This window comes from Hippopotamus amphibius, chromosome 14 (genome assembly GCF_030028045.1).
Source record: "Hippopotamus amphibius kiboko isolate mHipAmp2 chromosome 14, mHipAmp2.hap2, whole genome shotgun sequence".
Taxonomy (NCBI): domain Eukaryota; kingdom Metazoa; phylum Chordata; class Mammalia; order Artiodactyla; family Hippopotamidae; genus Hippopotamus; species Hippopotamus amphibius.
Window position 1 is genome coordinate 61,772,821 of NC_080199.1, and position 22,615 is coordinate 61,795,435.

Sequence of the window (22,615 nt, forward strand, 5' to 3'; positions counted from 1 at the left end):
TTTATTTATTTTTTTTATCCAACACAAGTAAACGCCTTACCATTTTGTACTCCTCTCAGGCCCTAAAATAGTGTTTTTTATTTTTGGAGCTGAACTAACTGTTCAGTTGGACTGGAATGTAGATAAGGAGCAAAAAGGCCACGAACAGGAAATGTGACCAGAAAGAGGGGCTGGGGTGAGACCTTGAAGGTGGAATCCTGTGCAGACTCGGGCATGGGGAGCTGCTGCCTTGCGCACCATGCTTTGGATGACCCCCCTCTTGTCCTCTTCCAGCCCCTCCTGTCCCAAGGGGGCTGGGAATCTGTGGGGCTAAGGGGTGTGCCCGTCCCTCAGGCCCACTTCCTGAGAATTCCCCAGCCACGTGTCCCCAAGGGTTGGGTGGCCTCTTCCCCAGGTGTGTTGGAGCATACATTTTGGGTACCTCTGTGTCCTAGGGGTGGCCAAGGATGGCTGTTTGCAGGGGTGGGGAAATGGACATGAAAGCTAGAGGGTCCACAGGCCTAAGTGTAGGAAGAGAACAAGGGCTTTACCAACTCTTTGGAGGTGGCCACATTCCAGCCAGAATCACAGGGAGTCTGAGAAGTCTGTCCAAACATATAGCCTAGGAATCCAACAATTTACAAATAAATATGTCGTATTTTCAGAAGTAGTAGTGGTAATGAACACTCTGAAGCAAAATAAAGCAGCGTTAGTGTGTGGGGAGGTCTTTTAGAAAGAGAGGTCAGGGAAGTGATTTCTGAGGTGGTGGCATTTAAGCAGAGATCCAAACGAAGTGAGGCAGTGAAGTGACTGGGGTATTTCAGCACGTGCACGCACAGAGCAGCAGGCACGTTCTCTCGAAGCAGGAGATGAGGTTGCACAGAACGGAGGAGGGGCTGATCAGGTCTGGTCTTTGTAGACCATAGTCAGGATTTTTATTCTGAGAACGTTGGGAATCATGACGGAGTTTTGAGCAAGGGAATGACATGATCGGATTGATTCTTGAAAAACTTGATTGTAGGGACTTCCCTGGTGGCGCAGTGGTTAAGAATCTGCCTTCCAATGCGGGGGACATGGGTTCAATCCCTGGTCCGGGAAGACTCCACATGCCATGGAGCAACGAAGCCCATGCGTCACAACTACTGAGCCTGCGCTCTAGAGCCCACAAGCCACAACTACTGAGCCCGTGTGCTGCAACTCCTGAAGCCTGTGCCACCCTTGCTCAGCAACAAGAGAAGCCACTGCAATGAGAATCTTTTGCACCGCAACAAAGAGTAGCCCCCAATTGCCACAACTAAAGAAAGCCCACATGCAGCAATGAAGATCCAATGCAGCCAAAAAAAATTTAAAAAAAACTTGATTGTAGAACAGCAAGAGTGGAAGCAGGTAGACGGCTAGGTAGGATGCTCTACAGCATTCTTTTTTTTTTTTTATACTTCCATTTTTTTACAAAAATATTTTTATTAAAAAAAAATTGTAGTAACATATACATAACAAACTTTACCATCATAACCAGTTTTGAGAGAGCAGCTCAGTGGCATTAAGTATATTCATACTGTTGTGCCCATCACCACTATTTGTCTCCAGAACTTTTTCCATCTTACAAGACTGAAACTCTGTACCCATTAAATAACAACTCTTCATTTCTACCTCCCTTCAGCCCAAGGCAACCACCATTTTACTTTCTGTCTCTATGAATTTGACTACTTTAGATATTGCTTGTAAGTGGAATCATACAGTATCTATCTTTTTACAACTGGCATATTTCACTTAGCATAATGTCCTCAAAGTTCATCTGTGTTGTAGCATGTGACAGCATTTCCTTCTTCTAAAGGCTGACTAATATTACACTGTATATATATATCACATTTTGTTTATCCATTCATCCATCAATGGACACTTGGGTTGCTTGCACCTTTTGGCTATTTTGAGTAATACTACTGTGAATATGGGTATGAAAATATCTCTTCGAGACTCTGCTTTCAATTCTCTGGGGTATATACTCAGAAGGAGAATTGCTGGATCATACGATAATTCTATTTTTAATTTCTGAGAAACTGCCATACTGTTTTTCACAGTGGCTGCACCATTTTATATTCTGGTCAGCAGTGCACCTTGGGTTCAGTTTCTCCACATCCGTGCCAATACTTGTTTTTTTGTTTTTGTTTTTGCTTTTATAATAGCCATCCTAATGGATTTGAAGTGGTATCTCATTTTGGTTTTGATTTGCATTACCCTAATGATTAGTTGAACATCTTTTCAAGGGCTTATTTGACGCTTTGTATATCTTCTTTGAAGAAATGTCGATTCAAGTTCTATGTCTATTTTTAAATTGAATTGTTTGTTTTTTGTTGCTGTTGATTTAAAAGAGTTCTATATATATTCTGGATATTAATCCCTTGGCAGATGTGTGATTTGCAAATATTTTCTCCCATTCTGTGGATTGCCTTTTTTACTCTGTTGATAAGGTCCTTTGATGCACAAAAGTTTTAAATTTTAATGAAGTCCAAAGCTTGTATCTTTGATGTCACATCCAAGAAATCATTGCCAAATCTCTGAAGCTTTTCCCTTGCTTTCTTCTAAAAGTTTTATAGCTGTAGCTCTTACATTGAGGTCTTTGATCCATTTTGAGATAACTTTTATATGTGATGTTAGGAAAGGGTCTAACAATTTTTTATATGTGGACATCCAGTTTTCCCAGCACCATTTGTTGAAAAGGTTGTCCTTGCCAATAAATGGTCTTGGCACTCTTGTCAAAAATTGTTGGACCGTATATGTGAAGATTCATTCCTGAGCTCTCTTATTCTACACCATTAAGCTATATGTCTGTCTTTATGCTAAGCCTAAACTTTTTTTTATTAATATAGTTTTGTAGTAAGTTTCAAAATCAGAAAGTGTTCATCCTCCAACTTTGTTCTTCTTTTTCAACATTTTTTTGGCTATTTGGGAATCCCTTTAGATTCCACATTGTCAGAAGTTCAGAAATAGCTGAAGCACAACCAATAAATCCCTGAAGTAGTATTAGTAAAAGTTTCTTGTGCACATAACAAAAAGATACTTTGTAAACTGGGAGTATTCAAAGCAAAACATGGAATAAGGCTCAGAAGTATATTGTTATAAAGCAGCTTATGTAGGGAGAAAACAGCGACTGTTTATTCTTCACAGTATGTGATTATAACATTAGAATTTTCAGTGATTACCTCATATCAACCTTGGGAAACAGTTCAAGTTTTGTTTATGATTTCCAGAAATGTAAGCAAGAAACCACCTAGGTAGTGTTAGCCTTGCAAGTAAACTAAATTAAGCTTTATTTGTATAACTAAACTGGTTTTGTCTGTCCAGGGAATTTTCAAGGCTGGTCTCCGTTTGTTTTTGATGTTAGCATTTCCCCTTTTTGGTGACTCTTTTAGCAGCCTGAGAGTATCATCACCCAAAACAAGGTTATTTTCGTTTACTCCTCATCGATGGATAGCCAGGCCAATGAACGGCATACTCACTGTGTACATTAGTTGAGTCATCAGGCCAGAGGGCCATGTAGTCACCATCTGCATTATTTATGTGGTTATTGTTGATTTTACCCAGTTGTTTGGTCATGATGGATACCACTTAGTATGAGAGTGGCTGCTAACAAGCATTAAAAACCCTTGAGAGTATACAGTGACTTAGGGAGATTAATATGATGACTATAAGGAAAATATTGGATTGGAAAGTTCCCTGGAGCAGAGATCCCCAGGAGACAAGATTTAAACAATTAAATAACTCCAACGGGTTATAATCAGATTCAGGTTTTTACCTCTAAGTCAATCTACAATTTTTTTTGGCTATTGTGTAATTGGGTTTCAATTTTTAAAAATCATTTACGTAGACTTGACATGGTGTATTAGTGAACACACATCCTCATATCCTCATGGCTACAAGATGAACACGAGGATGTTTTCATTCAGGAGATGGTATTGCAGGTAAGCTTCCACCTAAACTAGGCTTCTATGCGGTGTGATCAATCAAGTAATTTAATGAGAAGCATTTCCATGGAAATAAAAGAAAAACAGAGGTTAAAGGCAAATTATAAATTCCATTTCAGAGCAAATTATAAATTCAGTTTCTGAGTTTGGAGAGCAGCCAGTTGGGAAAATTTCCAGATGTCAAGTTTGAGCATCTTCAGGTGGAGGGAGGCCAAGCAGTGGCAGTCTGATAGATTTTCCTGGTTTGCAGCGTGAACGTCTATGGTGATTTTTCTGAGGGGGTCACATAGCAACAAGCACGAAACTGACCACACATGAGCTGTTGTGATGATTTTTCTGAAGCTTATTTTAACTTGTCCAGCTTTAGCTTGCATGACTTTAGGGGAAGGACATTTTTGGTTTCCAAGTCAAAATAGTGGGAAAAAAATCAGAAATGTTTGTTTGGAAAGTTCTAGACAAACAGTGGAGGAAACTAGAAGAATTCAGTTTCTTTCTTTTTTTAATAAATTTATTTATTTTTGGCTACATTGGGTCTTTGTTGCTGTGCGCAGGCTTTCTCTAGTTGTGGTGAGCGGGGGCTACTCTTTGTTGTGGTATGCTGGCTTCTCATTGTAGTGGCTTCTCTTCTAGAGCACAGGCTCTAGATGCGGGCTTCAGTAGTTGTGGCATGTGGTCTTAGTAGTTGTGGCTTGCAGGCTCTAGAGCACAGGCTCAGTAGTTGTGGCGCACAGGCTTAGTTGCTCCTCAGCCTGTGGGATCTTCCCAGACCAGGGTTCGAACTTGTGTCCCCTGCATTGGCAGGCAGATTCTTAACCACTTCGCCACCAGGGAAGCCCAAGAATTCAGTTTCCATTCCAGTTAACAGGTGGAAATCAAAATCTCAAGGACAATTAACAGCACTAAAATCTGATATCCACAAACGTATATTAGAAAAGTACAATTTTTCTCTCTATAATCTTTCCTCTTTTTTAATCAAAGCCAATCACAGTAAGGCTAATTTGTTTGCAAATTAAGTCTAGTTTCAATAAACTTGCTCTGATTTTTTTATATAAGTGCAGCAAGAATAGTAACTATTGACTATTTTATATCTCCACAGGAACTTTTCATGAGGGTTCTCGGCTTCATCTTTCAGAAGTCTCTTAAGACTAGGAAGCCAAAACAAGGACTTGTCCAATTGTGTCCTATTTTAAGGAGATTAGATTCTTATTGAACACAGACAATTATATACATTGTCATGAAACATAAGAATATTTAATAAGAAATTCAGAAATTCTGGAGGGATCAGGTAGAGGGAAAAAAGATAAATGTTTTAACCTTCGTTGCAAAGTTATACTTTAGCAAATTGTCCTAAGTTATAGATACATAGCTTTAAAGAGAGGAGAAAAGGAGATCCTTTGAATCTCAAAAGCAAAACATTACAGAAGCAGCAATGTTTTAAATGAAGTCATAAAAATTATAATCATCATTAGTTCATTTAGTATCCTGCAACTAATTCTTGTTTATCTTGATCTTTTGTTAGCAGTTTCATGGATTCGTCAGTTTTCCATCAGAGCTTTAGAAATTCTTATTCAGTTCAGTGTTATGATCTTAAAGTTATCAGAAACCTGCGTTCTAAAGTATTTGTCAGGGTCTTCTCCATGAATTTCTTTGACGGGAAAGCAATTTTTTCAAGAACACTTTTGCGAAAACATCAAGGTAAAGCAGTAACCACAGACAAATGACAAAAGACTTAAAAATAGCCATGGTTGGGACTTCCTAGGTGGCGCAGTGGTTAAAAATCTGCCTGCCAATGCCAGGGACATGGGTTCGAGCCCTGCTCTGGGAAGATTCCACATACCATGGAGCAACTAAGCCCGTGAGCCACAACTATTGAGCCCATGTGCCACAACTATTGAAGCCCAAGCGCCTAGGGCCCGTGCTTCACAACAAGAGAAGCCACTACAATGTGGAGCCTGAGCAACACAATGAAGAGTAGAGAGAAGCCACTACGATGTGGAGCCTGAGCAACACAATGAAGAGTAGCCCTCGCTCGCAGCAACTAGGGAAAGCCCGTGTGCAGCAACAAAGACCCAATGCAGCCAATAAATAAATAAATAAATAAATTTATTTTAAAAAAATAGCCATGGTTAAAGATCTGGTGAAAGTTCACATGCAGACACACACACAAATAATGCAATTGACAAATAAATTTAGTTATTTCTGTGACATACATTTAAAGTTAGGACTGATAACATTATATCAAAATTTTAGGAATTTCACATCATTTCTAGAACACATAACATATATCTATACAAATACAAAATAAAGAAAGCTTAGTATCACTTAATTGACAATGATTCTCGTATAATTTAACATATCAAATAAGCCTCATCAGTTTAACTTATCTCCTTTAAAAGGCGAGAAAACAGATCTTTTGAAATGTTCTAGGGGCCTTCTAGAAAACCCCAACTTTCTTCCAGGTCAAAAAGACTGCAGTTTAGAATTTCATTTGGAGAAGTTTGTCAAAAAGGTCAAAACGCTTTGACCCAGGTCAAGTTAGTCTTGCAAAATAAATTAAGCTTAGTTTATTTTAGTTTAGCTTTAGTTGTGTAACTAAACTGGTTTTGTTTGCCTTGGGAGTTTTCAAAGCTAGTCCCTGATTGTTTTTTATTTTTACAACATGAATTTTAAGATGGATTTTTTTCTATTTCTGTAAAAACATCATTGAGAATTTGATCGCGATTGTGCTGAATCTGTAGATCAGTTTGGGTAGAATCTTAACAATATTAAGCCTTCCAATTAATGAACATGGAATATCTTTTGGTTTATTTATGTCTTTCATATCTTTCAGCCACGTTTTATTTTCAGTGTGCAAGTCTTTTACCTCCTTGGTTAAGTTAACTCCTGAGTATTTTATTCTTTTTGATGCCATTGTAGGTGAAATTTCCTTTTTGGATTGGTCATTGTTAATGTACAGAAGTGCAATTGATTGTGTATCCTGCCATTTTCCTGAATTTGTTTATTAGTTCTAATAGGTCTATGTGTGTGTGTGTGTGTGTGTGTGTGTGTGTGTGTGTGTGTGTGTGTGATCTTTAGAGCTTTCTATGTATAGGATATCATCTGTGACCAGACATAATTTTACTTCTTTCTTTCCAATTTGGATGCCTTTTATTTCTTGCCTAATGTTACTGCAATATTTGAGAAAAGCTGAGGATTTTAAAAAATTATTTATTTAGTTAGTTATCTATCGGCTACATTGGGTCTACATTGCTGTGTGCAGGCTTTTCTCTAGTTGCGGTGACTGGGGGCTACTCTTCGTTGTGGTGCGTGGGCTTCTCATTGCAGTGGCTTTTCTTGTTGCAGAGCACGGGCTCTAGATACACAGGCTTCAGCAGTTGTGGCACACGGACTTAGTTGCTCCTCGGAATGTGGAATCTTCCCAGACCAGGGATCAAACCTGTGTCCCCTGCATTGGTAGGAGGATTCCTAATCACTGAGCCACCAGGGAAGTCCCCATGCTGAGGGTTTTAATGAAATCAAGAAGGTGAGAAATGGTTAGACTTATATTTTGCATGTAGAAAAAAATGAAATTGTTGGCTTGGATGTTGGCTGTGGGAGAAGGAAGTTAAGGATGATCTCTAGGTTTATGGTTGGATTAACTGGCTGAATCATTGTGGTGCCATTTGACTAGCTGGGGTAAGTGGGGGACCATGTACTTGGATGGGGAAGAGAAAAGCTGTGTTTTGGCCACATTAAATTTGGCCATGGATGTGGATAACATAGATAAAAACAAGAGAATATGATGAGAAGAGGTCAGAAGACAGACTTTTGGGGCAAGTTCACATTTAGAAAAAGGATAGAAGAGAATCAGAAAGGAAAGCAAAAAAAAAAAAAAAAGGAAGCAAAGAGGAAACAATCCAAGGGATAGAATAAGAACCGAGAGAGTCACAGAAACAAGGAGGAGAACTGGCAGTGGCTAACTGTGTAGAAACAAATTGAGGAAGGACGATGAGGACTGAGAAAAGACCTTTAACATTGGAGCAGTGAGGATGCCATCAATAACTTTTTTTTTAAAGCTCTTTATTGGAGTATAATTGCTTTACACCGTTGTGCCAGTTTCTTCTGTACAACATATGAATCAGCTGTATTTATACATATATCCTCATATCCCCTCCCTCCCGTGACTCCCTCGCAGCCTCCCTGTCCCACTCTCCCTATCCCGCCCCTCTAAATCATCTCCAATCATCGAGTTGATCTCCCTGGTTAAGCAGCAGCTTCCCAAGAGAGTAGCAGTGACATCAATAACTTTTGACAGCATTTTCAACAGAATGTGTAAGGCCTCCGCCCATGCACAAGTATATTGAAAAAGCATGTGGGTGATGGAAATTGCTCTAAACAGCCCTGAAATACTGTACTTATAAGGTGGTATTGATGTTAGTGTTGTCATAGAAACAAAAAACACTTAGGAGAACTAAAAGCCACCTAAAACCCCTGACTCTAGCCCATTACATCCCTTGATCTGTTATAAAAGATGCTGATAAAAACAGTCATTAGAGGGGCAGGGCTAATTCAGTTTGCTTCCTTTAGCTGTGGTCCCTACGTGGAAATCTTAGCCTCTTTATCTTGAGAAGGAAGCCAGCATCAGCACTCACACCAAAGTTCTATGAAGTACAGATGACTTTCTGAACAGAGTTCCTTATTCTCTTGCTATTGGCTGACTCTGTTCATAAAATACAATTTGCTGTTTCACTTTTCCTTTAAACAAGCAAGCTGAATTACTTGGAGGAGGAAGACAGCAGAGACAGAGGAGACAGAGCAAAGGCAGCTGAAAGAAAGAAAACTCAGGTGAGCACTGTCATCTTCGCTTTGTTAACTCCTTGTGAAGAATTATGCTTTGCTTATCACTTCATAGTGAGAAGAATAATTTTTGAAAAGTAAGTTTATTTTGTTCTACACGAAACTTTTTTCTACCATGTACATGATACTTTAAAAAATATTGGGAAAGTACAAAAAAGTAGAAGGAAGCAAAACCCACCATGGAGATAACTTTTATTGATATTCTGGGGGTATCTCTTTCCATTCTTTTTTGTGTGTCCACTTGTGATTTTAGTTGACTTCCATAGTTGTGTTTGTATACAATGGATACGTTTATATTCCTTTCTTTTCCATTAGCGCGTACATTTTTCCCATATTGCTGCAAACACTTCATAATCATAATTTAAAATTGCTGCATAGTCTTGCATTGAGGAGATTTACTGTACTTTACCCATACATTCCCCTATTTGGGGTCATATAGCATCTTTCCTATTTTTCATAGAGTGAGTCATTTGATTATGTAAGATATGTATATTTTTTCCATTCCGAGTCTTGTTTTTTGAAGAAAGGAGGTTAAATTTGAGAAGGCAGATTTCAGTGGTTTTACTGAGAGGCACAGTGAGAGGGAAAGAGTATGTGAGAGCATGTCTTATAATCTGTTTATTACCCCTTTGGGACCTCAACCAGTAGTTCCCAACTCTGGCTGTACATTCTGTCAGAATCACCTGATTCTGAGATTAGGAAATTACCTTTAGAATAATTGAAAATTAACTTTTGGTGATGAGCCAGTCATCTGTAGTTTTTTTGTCTTTGTTTTGTTTTTAACTTTCAAAAATTTCCCTGGTGGTCCTAATAGCCGACCTGGGTTATTTGAAATATTTTCCTGTCTCTGACCCATACTTAAGAGTAACACATTTTAATGGAAAGGGAGATACACTATCAGGCAAGCCGCCCAAATCTCCCTTTCAATACTGTATAAAAATGCGAGAGTAATTTGGGTGAAACATAAAACTTCTAGTAATTTCTAACTTCCACCTCAATCTCATGGACTCTTGAGATGAGAATCTACTTGAGAGTTTCAACGTACTAATGCTTTAAAGAGACGGGTTTGTTTCCAGTGCATTGGTGGTTAGAAGTTAGAGAAGTAGAAGCTCCAGCATGTTCTAAAAGTATCAGAATTAAGCCTGGTGTCTGTTAGCGTCCCGCCAAGGTAGCCGTTTGCAAACTCTTCCAGGATCGAACACAAAGTGGGCATTTAATAGCTGACCACTGCCATTAAATTGTATTAACAGGCATAAACATCATTAATATTAAAAAAGCAAAGACTGATGAGATTGAATTGGGGAGCAGCAGGTGAAAGACCCTGACTTTCCAGGAACATAGACTCGGTACTTACTTTCCCTGGACCCTGTGTCCCCAGAAGGAAAGTGGACAGAGCTTATACCAGAGCTGTGCTTTGCTTTCTCCAGTCAAGGATTGAGAACAGAAAAAAGCAGCTAAACCAAGTTGAAGCTTCCACTGCTGCTTTCCTAGCCTACAGAAGGGATGCACTTCTTTTGATTCAATCTAACTTCATCAAGGGCACATTAATGAAATCTCTTCTTGTTTTCACTCAATGGAGGAGAATATCTGTTTAGCACCTTCTCTGATGAACATAAATATCCCAGAGGACTTCACTGTTTACAAAACCCCTTTACATACAGTAGTTCATGTGATCCACATGATAGCCTTGAGTGCTGGAGTGTGTAATTCTCATTTTAAAATAAGAAAGTGAGGCCAAGAGAACACAGGATCTTTCCTAGGGTAGAACCAGAATTGGTTCTGGTTCAGTTCAGGACATATACATGGCCCTTGCCGTACAACTTGAGTAACAGTTATTGTAAAAAATTTGTTCAAATTTTGTTGTGTCTATATAATTGAATATTCTTTTAGCTATTTACATGACATTAACGTTTATTAATTGGCACAGAAAAATAATCATGATTTAGCGATAAGAAAAAAGCAAGGTACAAAACAGCATTAAAATATGCACTCATTTTTGTTTAAAAATATGTCTATTTGAAGAAAGATGAGAGGAAGCAAAGGCACAAACATTTATATATGTCTGGTTGGTGGTGAAGCTTGTCATATAAGTTTATTTCAGCTGTATTACCTTTTTTTTTTTTTTTTTTTTTACCACATTTACTACTTGGGTAATAAAAATGTAAAGTAAATTAAATAGAATTGTTCTTGTCTTTCTGGTTGGCTCTTCTCCAGATGAAATGGTCCCAACTCCTTTCATCTGGCCATAAAGAAGCCTCTCATTTAATTCTTGATGAGGTTTGTTCACACTTGTCGCTCATCTTCCTGTTGTTGTTAGCTCGCTTGTTCCTGTCATTGTTAGCTGGCATTGGCTGAAAACTTACCAAGAGTCAGGCACCAAGTTCATCACTTTACATCTATTTTCTTCATCAATACTCACTGCCGTCCTCCCTCTGCAGATGAGGGTCTTGAAGCACAGGAATAAGAGTGACCAAGAGGCAGAGCTGAGGCTCAAACCTGGGTCCCACCTAACTTAAAACACATGTTTTCATTCATTATACCATCTTTCCTTCCTATCCACCTGGGGTCATCAGGGGTACCCCCATCATGTAAGCAACACCCGTTTGGGAGGAAAGGTGATGTATTTTTGCAGTGTACTCATTGCTATGCGTCAGGATCTCCTTGGGCGTTTGTCTCGTGTGTGCTCCAGACTCTGGGACTCCTCCTGCTTTTCTAGTTTGTCATGTACACCAGACATCTGAGGTGTGCTAATCCCCCAAGGCGAAGCCTGGAAGGTGAAAACCTAACAAGAGATTGTGCAGTTTCCCCATGAGCTCTGGTTAATGCAGCAGCCCAGCTGGGTAATGCAGAGAAAGGCAAGAATTCGCCCGGGTTGATCAGCTCTGCTGTAGAGCCTTATCAAACCCGTGACAGAACCCCCAGCACTGTATCTACGCTGTTCTCAGGGAGCTGCCAACTGCCTTCTTTGTGTTGGACTTACTTATGTGTGAGCCTCATTCCTTCTATTGGATGAAGAATGCCTGAGGATGGAGTCCCTGCAGGCAACCCAGTACATGGGCTCTGTGAAGAATAAATGGGCAGGTGTAAATAAATTAATTTATCAGTGAATGTGAACTTTAGTTAATAGCTTCTGTTTCTCTCTGTTGAGCCTATTAACCTCTTTATATTAATTGACCCATGGAGAAAGTGGTACCATCTTGGACAATCTTTAAAGGAAAACTTCTCCTATTGGATTGATGACTCGGTGGCAGTAAAGGCTGACTCCTTTGACAACGAAAGTAATGGAGGCCTGAGCAGCAAGCTGGAGCCAAAGAATCCCAAAGTTGGAGAGTCCTCAGGAAGAGTCAGGGCCAGTGCAGAAGCTTTTTACACCTTTAGCGTTTCAAGCAGAGGTTTCAGAGAAAGAAGCAGATCTGAGGAAGAACAAGAAGGAAGAATGGAGGGTAGGGGCGGGTGGGCAGGGGAGGAGCAGAGAAAGGAAGAGAGAGGAAGGAAGGGGAGGGGTGGGGCATCTATTTGCTCTGGAAACTTAAAGATTAATTAAGCTGGGAGAATTGAAAAGTGTCCAGTCCAAGGTTATTACTTCTATTGTCTATTATAAAAACAAAAATAGTTTTATCATGCAAAAAACTATTTCCTATGTAAGTGTCCTCCTGAGGCTATAGAGAGAGCATTTTACCTTGTTTGCTTCTCTGGTACAGGAAACACAATCATCTATCGAATGCTTGGAGGCATCACAGATTCTGTGAAGTAAGTTGTTTTCTTTTTATTTTGAGTCTTACCGCAACAATAACTTTGTTCCCTAACAGATTCTTTGAGAGGTTTGAAGGCGACTCCCCTTGTTAGTTGTAGCAGAACTTGCTGACCCAGGGCCAGAAAAACAATTTGCAACCCTCAGAGATGTAAAGAGGGTCACCTCCTATGATGTCTGGGTCCCGTTTGCAACCTTCCTTTTGTCCCCATGCCATTGACCCTGTGTATTCCTGTCCCTAGATCTTAGATTTGAATTTCAGAGACAGGAAGTTTGTGAGGAAAAATGCACTAACATCATTCTGTTGTAAAAGACCATTGGGAATCTTTTTTTTTCTCCAGAAGATATCTGGGAAGGCAGCACAGTGAGACATAAAATGAGGAGGGGGGATTGGATCATGGCTTCACTCACTCACTCACTGGTCCTTTCTCTGTGCCCATTTATGGCCATGAGCTGTGCCAGGGCCTGGGATACAGCAGTGAGAAGTGAGGCGTTCTTGCCTTCAGTGCACGAACATTCTGGTAGGTGGGGATAAGCAGGAGCTAGTGGCTGCTGCATGGGGTAGTATAAGGACAGAAAGCAGCAGCCAGCCAAGACCCGGAGGAGTCAGAGAAGACTTTTTCTAGAAGTGATTCTAAAAAGAAACCTGAGGCTGATAAGAAAGAGTCAGGTGATGAGCTGGAGCTCAGAGTGAGTAGGCAAGACAGAGCCTGGTTTGTTCCCAGCATTGAAATAAGTTCCGTGAGGCTGGAGTGGATTTTACGGAGCAGAGTGGTGGGGAGGTGACAGCCTGTATTTGAGGGCCCGAGCTGGCCCCTGTGATGGAAGGAGGGGCTGGTGGAAACCTTGGGTAATAAGGGCAGGTCTGCCTCGGAGGAGACACTGGGCGGCAGGACGGTCTGGGGGAGGAGGGAGCTGGAGGTGTGCTTTGCCCCTTGACCTCTCCTTTTTGGGTCACACATGCCCACTGTCCCCTGGCTACTGGCAGCTGGATAGGGCCCCTTCCTGGGCAATTCCCTGGTTTTCAATTTTTTGAGACATAGGAAAACATTTTCTTCTTATTGGTTTTTGACTATCCTTTACAGGTATACTGCACCTGGCATACTGAAAAGTTCTTAGGCCTTTTTTACCCCCTCTGACAGCAGGCAGGCTCGCACAGGCTTGCTAAGGCATTGAACGTGTACGATGTGTCAGGCTCGGCGCAGCTGGGGGACGGGGGCAGCTTTCACTGTGCTGCTTCCTGGGTCCCCTCAATAATGCAGCAAAGTTGAGTGCTTGCTCATGCTCACTCTGCCAGTAAGGGCAGAGCTAGGATTTGGATCCCGTTGGGATTTACTTCCCCAGGTTTTCTATGACATCAAACACCTCTGAATCCTTCCAGGAATCTTATGATGTTTAACTAATTATTTACCCTGGTAAATAATTCCTGGTAAATAATTCTAAGAAGTGAACCTAATGGTGGGATATGAAATGCCAACGTGGGAGCGGAAAGGCAGAGAGGGAGTTTTCATTTGAATAATGGGCTTTGGGGGAGCCCCTCAGTTATGTCACGTAGTCACTTTGATTGTGGACAGGGAAAGTCCTAACACTGACACAATCCCTAGAAAATTATTGGATTGAGTAGGGCAATGGCCTCTGAGACAACACTTGCTGATTTTCTGTCTTTGGAATCAGAAGACTTGGAAATCAGAGACTCAGCTGCAGAATGATTCTGTGGCCTTTCTTGGATCAGAAGTAGGGTTCCTAACAGATACCTCCAATCTTCCTTAATACACTGATGAAGTGAATTAGAAAATGATTTTAAAAATGCTTGGGACTTTTCTTGGTGGTCCAGTGGGTAGGACTCCACGCTCCCAATGCAGGGGGCCTGGGTTTGATCTCTGGTTGGGGAACTAGATTCCACCTGCATGCCACAACTAGGAAGTCCACATGCCACAAAGAAGATCCTGCATGCTGCAAGTAAGACACACAGCAGCCGAAACAAACAAACAAACAAACAAACAAATATTTTAGTTTTTAAAAAAGCTCAGTTATTTTTATAAAATTAAATCTGCAATCAGCTTTATGGGCTCATCTACTCTATTAACAAAGAAGAACTGAGAAGTTATGAGAGCCAGACAGAAGACAGCACTAAGTCAAAATAATGCTTTAAAAAAAAAAGAGAGAGAGAGAGAGAAGCCATATCTCCATGGAGCTCAGAGCTCTCCTTACGTGTTAAGTTTTCTCTTTGTTGAATTTGTGGCTGTTTGTTTATTGTGGGGGCTGAGTATTAGTTGTTCTAATGAATGTGGAAGGAACACTAGCTTTTGGAGAGTATTAGAGGATGAAACAAGGAGATTCAGCAAGGATGGAGGTGGGAAGAAGGATGTCAAGATACTGCCATACCTCTTGCTCTCAGAGGCAGAGAGGCCCCTCACAGGCTTGAATGCCAACCTTCTGCTAGGGTTCAGGCCCTGCCATGTCCCTGGGACAAGTGGTTCTCTGGGAGCATTTGTCTCTTCTAAATAACACAACAAACAGTGAAATTGTGAAAAGACTCCACTTTTAAGGCGTCATTATCCCCAAATGTGTCCATAACCCACAGGCACCTTTTTGCACAGGGAAATTCTCAAGAATGGAATTTTAGATGAGAACATGCAAAATGACCGATCGAGTGAATAGAGGGGAGAAAATCTTGTCAACGAAAGAGAGAAAAAAGTAGCTCTTGCTAAACCGCCAGTAAGACGTTGCTATTAGAGGATCTGATATTTTGACCACACCAACACTCTCCAAATGATCAGTTTTCACCCATGTTGATCTTTGTCCAGATGGCGGCTCTGTCGACACACTTCTTCTTGAGGTGCCTCTTCCTCCGTTTGCCCCTGTGCATTTGCGGTGGTGGATGTCACTTTACCACACACTCTGTGGTCTGAGCAAAGTTCTCCTTTTAGTGGGGGAAGGCCACACTGCTGTGCACTGCATGTCCACGCCCACCCCAAACAGGGCTTGACAGGTAATATTTCAAGAGGCCCCAGCAGCCTGAGGTGGAGTCCAGGCAAGTAAGGCTCTGGTGGCTCCTATGGGTTCTCAGGCATCAGGGAAAGTTCTAGAAGGAGAGAGAGGCAGCTGAAGGGCACGTGTGGATCAGCAGAGAGAAATCACTAAAAAGTTGAGAACCCAAAAACTGTGATTTCAAGAAAAGATTCTAATTAGGAAACAATACCATAGAGCATGTCTGGGCTTTAGAAACAAAATAGCAAACCTAGATAACGAAATTTAGAAGTTATTTAGGGGACCTCCCTGGTGGCGCAGTGGTTTGGAATCCATCTGCCAATGCAGGGGACACGGGGATCAATCCCTGGTCCAGGAAGATCCCACATGCCACGAAGCAGCTAAGCCCGTGTGCCCCAACTACGGAGCCTGCGCTCTAGAGCCTGTGAGCCACAACTATTGAGCCCATGTGCCACAACTACTGAGCCCGTGCACCTAGAGCCCGTGCTCCTCAACAAGAGAGGCCACCGCAATGAGAAGCCTGCACACCACAATGAAGAGTAGCCCCTGCTCGCCACAACTAGAGAAAGCCCACACACAGCAACGAAGTCCCAATGCAGCCAAAAATAAAATAAATTTATTAAAAAAAAAAGTTATTTAGGAGGGTTCTGAACTTGGTCTGAACTTTCTAGAATTTAGTCAGGAAGCAGGGCCGAAAGACTGATTAATCACCAATATCCCCCTTCCTATTGACCCAATCCTGGTGGGTTCCTGAGGAATCTGGGGAGAGACGGTGAAGGGGGGCCAGTTTCCTTATGAGAGAAGACAGTGAGAGGAGGTGATTACAAGTGGGAAACTTCTCAGAGCATTCGGTCCCCACAGGGATCTTCTGCATAGTAGGACAAGTCCCACTTTTGCTACAAGGACTCGCTCAGCTCTTCCCGTGGTGGAAAAGAGACCAGGCCCAAAGACTGCCCCTCAGGGCTTCAAGCTCTCTAGGAATCCCCAGAAATCTTAGGAAGAACACACTGCCTTTTCTGTCTGTTGAGCTCTGGCGCGAGTCTGGCACGGTTTGGTTGGGATCCGGGAGGAGAGGTTAGGCGCTATGAACTTTGCAACTTCCAAATGTGGACTCCTAGCCAGAGGACAGATATGAGACAGTGAAACCCTATTAGGCCATAGGCCCTGGAGGGGAAACTTCACAGTCACCCTGCAGGGCGAATTATCAGGCCCAGGACCCTAGCTGAGGAGTCCCTCTGGGGCCCTGAGCTGTTAAAGAGATCTTTGCAGCACAGAGAAAGTAAATTAGGGCATTTGCTCCTGGGAGATCTTCTGAACCATAAATGCTGTTTGACACCTACTGGTTTACAGCAGATCTGCAAGCACTCCTTTCACCGATGGACTGACTTCGCAGCTATGAGGTGTGGGGAAGTAAATGGCATTTGGAAGGCAAAGGAGCATCAGGCTGGTGGTGACAGACAGACGTGACTTGCACTTTGAGGTGCTTTGGGAGAGACAGGGCGGAAGATCAGAGCAGCAGAATGCTCTGAGGCGCTGATTCCATGGAAACAGGGCCCCGTGCGGTTCACTCCCCTGCCCCCTGTTTATTCCGGAAACCTGGAGACCAGCTCAGTTCCTCATTCAAAAGGTGCTGTAATCTCAGATCTTTTCAGTTGTATTTCTGTTTTGATCTCGAAGCATTTAATTCACTTTGTCCCTTGAAAAAATTCTAAAAGTGCAAGACTGTTCCTGGGAGGCTAAAGAAGTCTCAGAAGCTTTACTTTTCCACCAGGACATTTGGAGTCTGTTACAACTGAGGGCTGAACCAGCAGTGTTGGATTTCAAGAACAAGGCATTCACTGATACTTTTCTGTTTGGGGATGCATATCAGTTAGCACTCTGGGGCCTCTGGATTTTGAGCTTGTAGAATCTTCCAATCCAGAGGTTCAAATCCTCTCTGCACAACTTCAGGGAGCCTTTGCACTAATAACAGCTAATGATGCCAAAAGCTCAGCCTCTGTGCACTGATGCTAAATCGAATCTTGGAGACAGAGTTTTGGGTGAAGTAGAAAAGAATAGCTTTATTGCTTTGCCAGGCAAAGGGGGACACAATGGACTCCTGTCCTCAAAACTGTGTGTCCCAGTCTGGGAGGATTTGATGAGGAGTTTTATAGCAAATAGTTCAAGGGTGGGGTTGTTGATAAGATTAGCATGTGTGCAGGGCCTGCACTCCTGTAATCTTCTTCTCAAGCAATCTTCTTCTTCCCCCTTTTTTTTTTTTTGGCCACACTTTGCATGTGGGATATGGGATCTTAGTTCCCAAACCAGTAATAGAACCAGTTCCCCCTGCATTGGGAGCTCAGAGTCTTAACCACTGGACTGCCAGGGAAGTCCCTCAGGTAATCTTCTTGTGAGCTTCTCTGGTTCCTTTAATCTGGCCTCCAGTGGTCTTTTCTGGTATGAAGAATGCTGACATCTTCCATTTGTTCGGGTTTAATTCTATGAAGAGCTTAAAGACATGGTTATGTGTATCCCTTGAGGAGAACCAGGACCCTGCCCCAAGCTTACACTATTGTTTCTTGGCTGCCCCTCCCTTATCTTTGCATCCCTTACCTTCCCAGGTTAGCAACTGTTTGAATCTGCCCTTTGGAACTCAGGGAGTATTATGGAGGTTGAAGTCTGTCCCGTACAAGAAACAGGGGACAGAAAGGCTTCTGTGTCCAGGAGCCCCTGCTCAGTTTCACTGACACATGCTGCTTTCTCCAGGGTTTCCTCTGGTCCAGGTTCTGACCTCAGTGCCACTCATGTGTTATCTTGCTCAATCCCCACAACAACCCAGAGAAGTAAGGACTACTGTCTCCATTATCTCCATTTTATTGATAAGGACTGAGGCACTGGGAGATAAAGGCAGCTGTCCAAGATCATAGAGCTGGGGAGTGAAGGAACCAGGATTCAAACCAGAGTCTGTGCTCTTATCTGCTGCTCTACTACTGCTTCCCTGCAGCAGAGAGGGACCCCTGTCACGGCTTTCACCATATTTATCATTAAATCACCACTCAGCCTTTGCTTCTATATTTTTACTAATGTTCTGAGATCCTTTTCACTTCTTTAATCATATATCTAAGCCTGCACTTTGAGATTTAATCATAGAAATTAACGTCATTGAGTGCTCACCCTGCCTGAAATACTTCACATTCATTATGTCATTGACAGAGAATGAAACTGAGGCTCTGAGAAGTCATTTGTGCAAGATTCCCAAGCTTAGAAGTGGGAGATTTGGCTCTATGACCTCACACCAACATTTCTTATAGAACTTTAAAAAGAATGCTCTATTTGCCATTGCACGGTATGCAGTAGCTCTGGGAGCTAAAACCCAAGGTATGCTCTAAAATTATTAGAGACAATAGAGAGCATTATTGCGGAGAGAGTTGTGAATTGTATGTTGGATTATTAAAGCAGAAGCTTCCCACTATGGGGAACATCAAACCCACAAGGGACATGGCGATTGGATGTAGACGTAAGTGAGGAGGAGAAGAAGCCTAATGGGACTGTGTGCTCACCTGGACCATCAAATTCCAGAATCTGTGTCTAACGCCTGCACTTTATGAGCCTGCTATGTGCTATGGTAACTCTCATTTGTCCAAGTTTCCTCAAATATGTGCTTGGCATAAAAGGGGATGCAAAATCAGTAGAGGACTGTCCTTCCCTCCTGCAAGTCTCATAATCTGGAGAGGCCAATGTGATGTCTGGCTAAGGTGTATCTATCAAAGAATACGAATGAATTTCAGGCTGCAGCAGTTTATTTACAAGTGCTGCAGGAATGATAAAGAGAGAGACCAGCGAGATGTGTCGGTTGGGTAAGGTGACGTGCAGAAGATGATGTAGGTGTTGAAGAAGAGCATTTGGCTTGACTAGAGTTGGGCACCTTGCAGATTGGGGAGGAGGGAGGGAGAGAAGAGGGGAAAGGCAGAGATAAAAGAGCAGTGCAAATCCAGGTCCCAGCTGCCTGGTGTTGAGGAGCAGCAAAATAGTAACAATAATGCCAGCTTCATGGTTTTCAAACTGCTTTTAATGTTGAGGAAATCGAATCGGTCTGTTGAGAAACCAAGCACCACACTCGGAGGGTTGGAGAACTCAGGTTTATTAAGCTGGCAGACCCATATGAGCTAATGCTCCAAAATTCTGTGCCCCGTTTCAGGGGAATCTTTTCCTTATATAGGTTAAGGCATATAGCTATAATTAGTACAGACTGATTGGTTGGTTTAAACAAGGCTCTAGCTGAGTTTGGCACAAACTGATCGGTTACACAATTACTATAGGTTAGGGGCAGTTACAGAGCGTGGGAGTTGCTATGGGTTACACACAAGGTGGGGTGGGGGCGGTTTCCAAACAGAAACTTGCAGGAGCAGGAGCAGGACATTCCATACTTATCAGAATATCTTATGGTTACAGTTGATTACTAGGTCATCTTGTTCTTATCGAGGCACAGCAAGCAGATTTTACAGAAACAGAGCTAGCATAAAGTTATTTCTAGCTGAGTGCAAACTTCTAATTTTCCTCTTCATTCTCCCCTCTTGATGCCCCTTAAATGTTATAAGGCATCAACCTCTTGATCTTCTAGGCCCAGGGGCTGGTCACCTCTCAGGGCTAGGAGGTGCGCGGTGGCCCTCCTATCCGCAGTGGCTTCAGCTAGGCTGGAAATTATTCTCATGAATAATGGCAAGAGGCAAGGTAAGAGGAGGCGGGTCTCAAGGAGGAGTAGAACTATTTCCACAAGAGTTTTGAATTCTCCTAAGTAAGAGAACCATATCCCAAAGAGCTCTCCAGGATTCCATCCCTTCCAAGTCTGGACTGGGACATGAGCTATTTTAGTCATCTTGTTTGTTGTTTTTTATACTGAGATTGAACTTCCTACAGACAACCCCCCTCTGCAGCCAGTAAGTAATCTAGGGCCAGGTGATTCTGATAAATAGCATTGTGTATGTTGGTTTGTCGTTCTGCCAATAAATTAAGAGCCTTGGCCGTTTCATTAGTAATTATTTTAATTACTGCCTGGAGCCAGATAATTCTGTTAAACATGTAAATTGGGGTTCAGTAGCCCCAGGACCATCTTCTGCCCAAGTGGCTGGCCCATAACATTGGATTTTGTGTTTAGGATGCCACTCATCATCTTTCCAGCTTCCAATCTGTAGAGATCTGCGTTTTCTGGTGAGGCCTCTGTCTTTATAAACTGGGACCCCTAATGATTTACCTTGGGCTAAGGGAAGTAGGAAAAAGGTGGATTTTGTGTGTGTGTGTGTAGGGGGTTTTTGCTAGTCACGAGGAGCAGACGTCACCACGTAGGGATTTAGTGTTTTTTCTAGATGTGAGGAGATGCAAGGGTTGGGCTTATAAAATTAGTTCCTGAAGGCATCTAACTATCTGAAGATCAGTTCCACCCATCCTCCAAAGCACAGAGTGCCTCATTCCTCGTCTCCACCCTGAATTCCCTTCAGGGGATGTGGAAGGTCAGTAGCTGCAGCAGCACAAAGTGATTTGGTCCTTGTACAGGCAGATGGCAAGTTCCCATTTATAGTTGACAGGGCCCCCTCATGGTCATCAATTTGAACATGCTTTGGGAGGCATTTCATGACCATTTCGTCCCACGGGGCTAGGAAGGCTCATTCCTAGGTCTGATGAAGATCTCGCCGATAGGCCACTCAATGTGCCAATACTGGGCTAGGTCTTTGTAACAAAAGCCAAAGCTCTCTGGACCACCTGTATTCCTAATCTGTTATGGTCCAGGAAAAAAAAAGTAGTTACACTATTACAATCATTGATCACATACAGAACTATATATTTGATCAACTGCTTCAAGTAGTCTGGTCATCGTTATTTTTGTTGGCAGTTCAGTCACACAATTTGGTAATATGAGAAGCAATAATCTTGAAAAGCAGGCAAAATACAAATAATATAGCTAGTAGCGTCAATAGAGTTACAAGTAAGTACTTAAGCCAAGAGCTTCCCATGCCAAACCAGTTTTTGAAGAGGTCAAGACTTCGGAATGGGTCGCTCAAAGCAGAAATCTGATGTGTCCTTCCATCTAGGTTGCAGATTGTCCTTTAAATTACGTCCTTTTTAGTATCCATAATCCCCTGGTTGCAGGTTGTGGGGCATCTGGTTTTTCTCCAAAGACAGATTACTGAGATAAGCTTCAGAAACAAGCTTAGAGTGTCCTTTTAAAAACTCAGTTGGACTTTACATTACTATAGCGCAACAGCAAGGAACTATCCAGGGAGTGAATCTTAGTAAATACAGACCTCCATCAACAAAACTGGCACATAATCTTTATTGAAACAGAATCTTTTTCTCTCTAAAATTACCCTCATTTTTACCTAATATAACCAAATTAAGACTAATTTGTCTGCAAAATAAGTCTGCTCTCAAGAGAAACTTGGCCTAATAATTTATATTACTGTAATTTGTCATGTAGGCTTTTGGCTTTGTTGAAACTTTTATAAGGAGCCTCAGGCTGGACTTTTAAAAGACCTCTCAGGGCTAGGAAAGCCACGCCAAGGGCTTGGGCTTATCACAGATTTTTGCCTAACAGATGTAGGTGAATTCCTCCCTTTTCAAGGTTCCCAAAGTACCCTGAGTTTTCTATACCTGTTAGTGATGTAGCCTTTCTAATTTATCTGATAAACCTGCTGGGAACCTAAGAGTTTCCAATGTCTGGAGGGGACAGATAGAGAGAAAAGATAAATGTTTCAATCCTGCTTTACAAAAGTAAATAATTTACCAAATTATTGTAAATCATAATTAGTTTGAGGGGAAGATTTTCCTTACACCTGGAAAACACAGATTTAAACCAGTAATTTTTTAGATAGAAACCATAAAAATTTATAACCATATTCACCAGTTTACTCAGTCCTATGTAACATCCTTTTTGTTAACAGTTTATGAAGCCATCAGGTTTTTCATTAGGACTTTTCAATTTTTTTTATCCCGTTTAGCATTACAGTCTGAAAGTCAGAAAGTTGTATTTATCCAAAAGTCCTTTTTATAAATCTTCTTGAAGAGGAAGCATTTTGCAAAGGCATAAGAATAAAACCAGAATCGTCTTAAGACATAAGGCTTA

The 22,615-nt window shown here is 41.8% G+C and overlaps 1 protein-coding gene across 1 annotated transcript in view; it reads left to right on the forward strand.

Annotated features, from left to right (window-relative positions):
- Positions 1–213: 213 nt before the first annotated feature.
- Positions 214–22,615, forward strand: part of CYSLTR2 (cysteinyl leukotriene receptor 2) — a 44,999-nt gene continuing 22,597 nt past the window's right edge. The window contains exons 1-2 of the mRNA XM_057707206.1: positions 214–394; positions 8,696–8,765. Of these exons, the coding sequence (XP_057563189.1) occupies positions 214–394; positions 8,696–8,765 (251 nt within the window). The remainder of the gene's footprint in view (positions 395–8,695; positions 8,766–22,615) is intronic.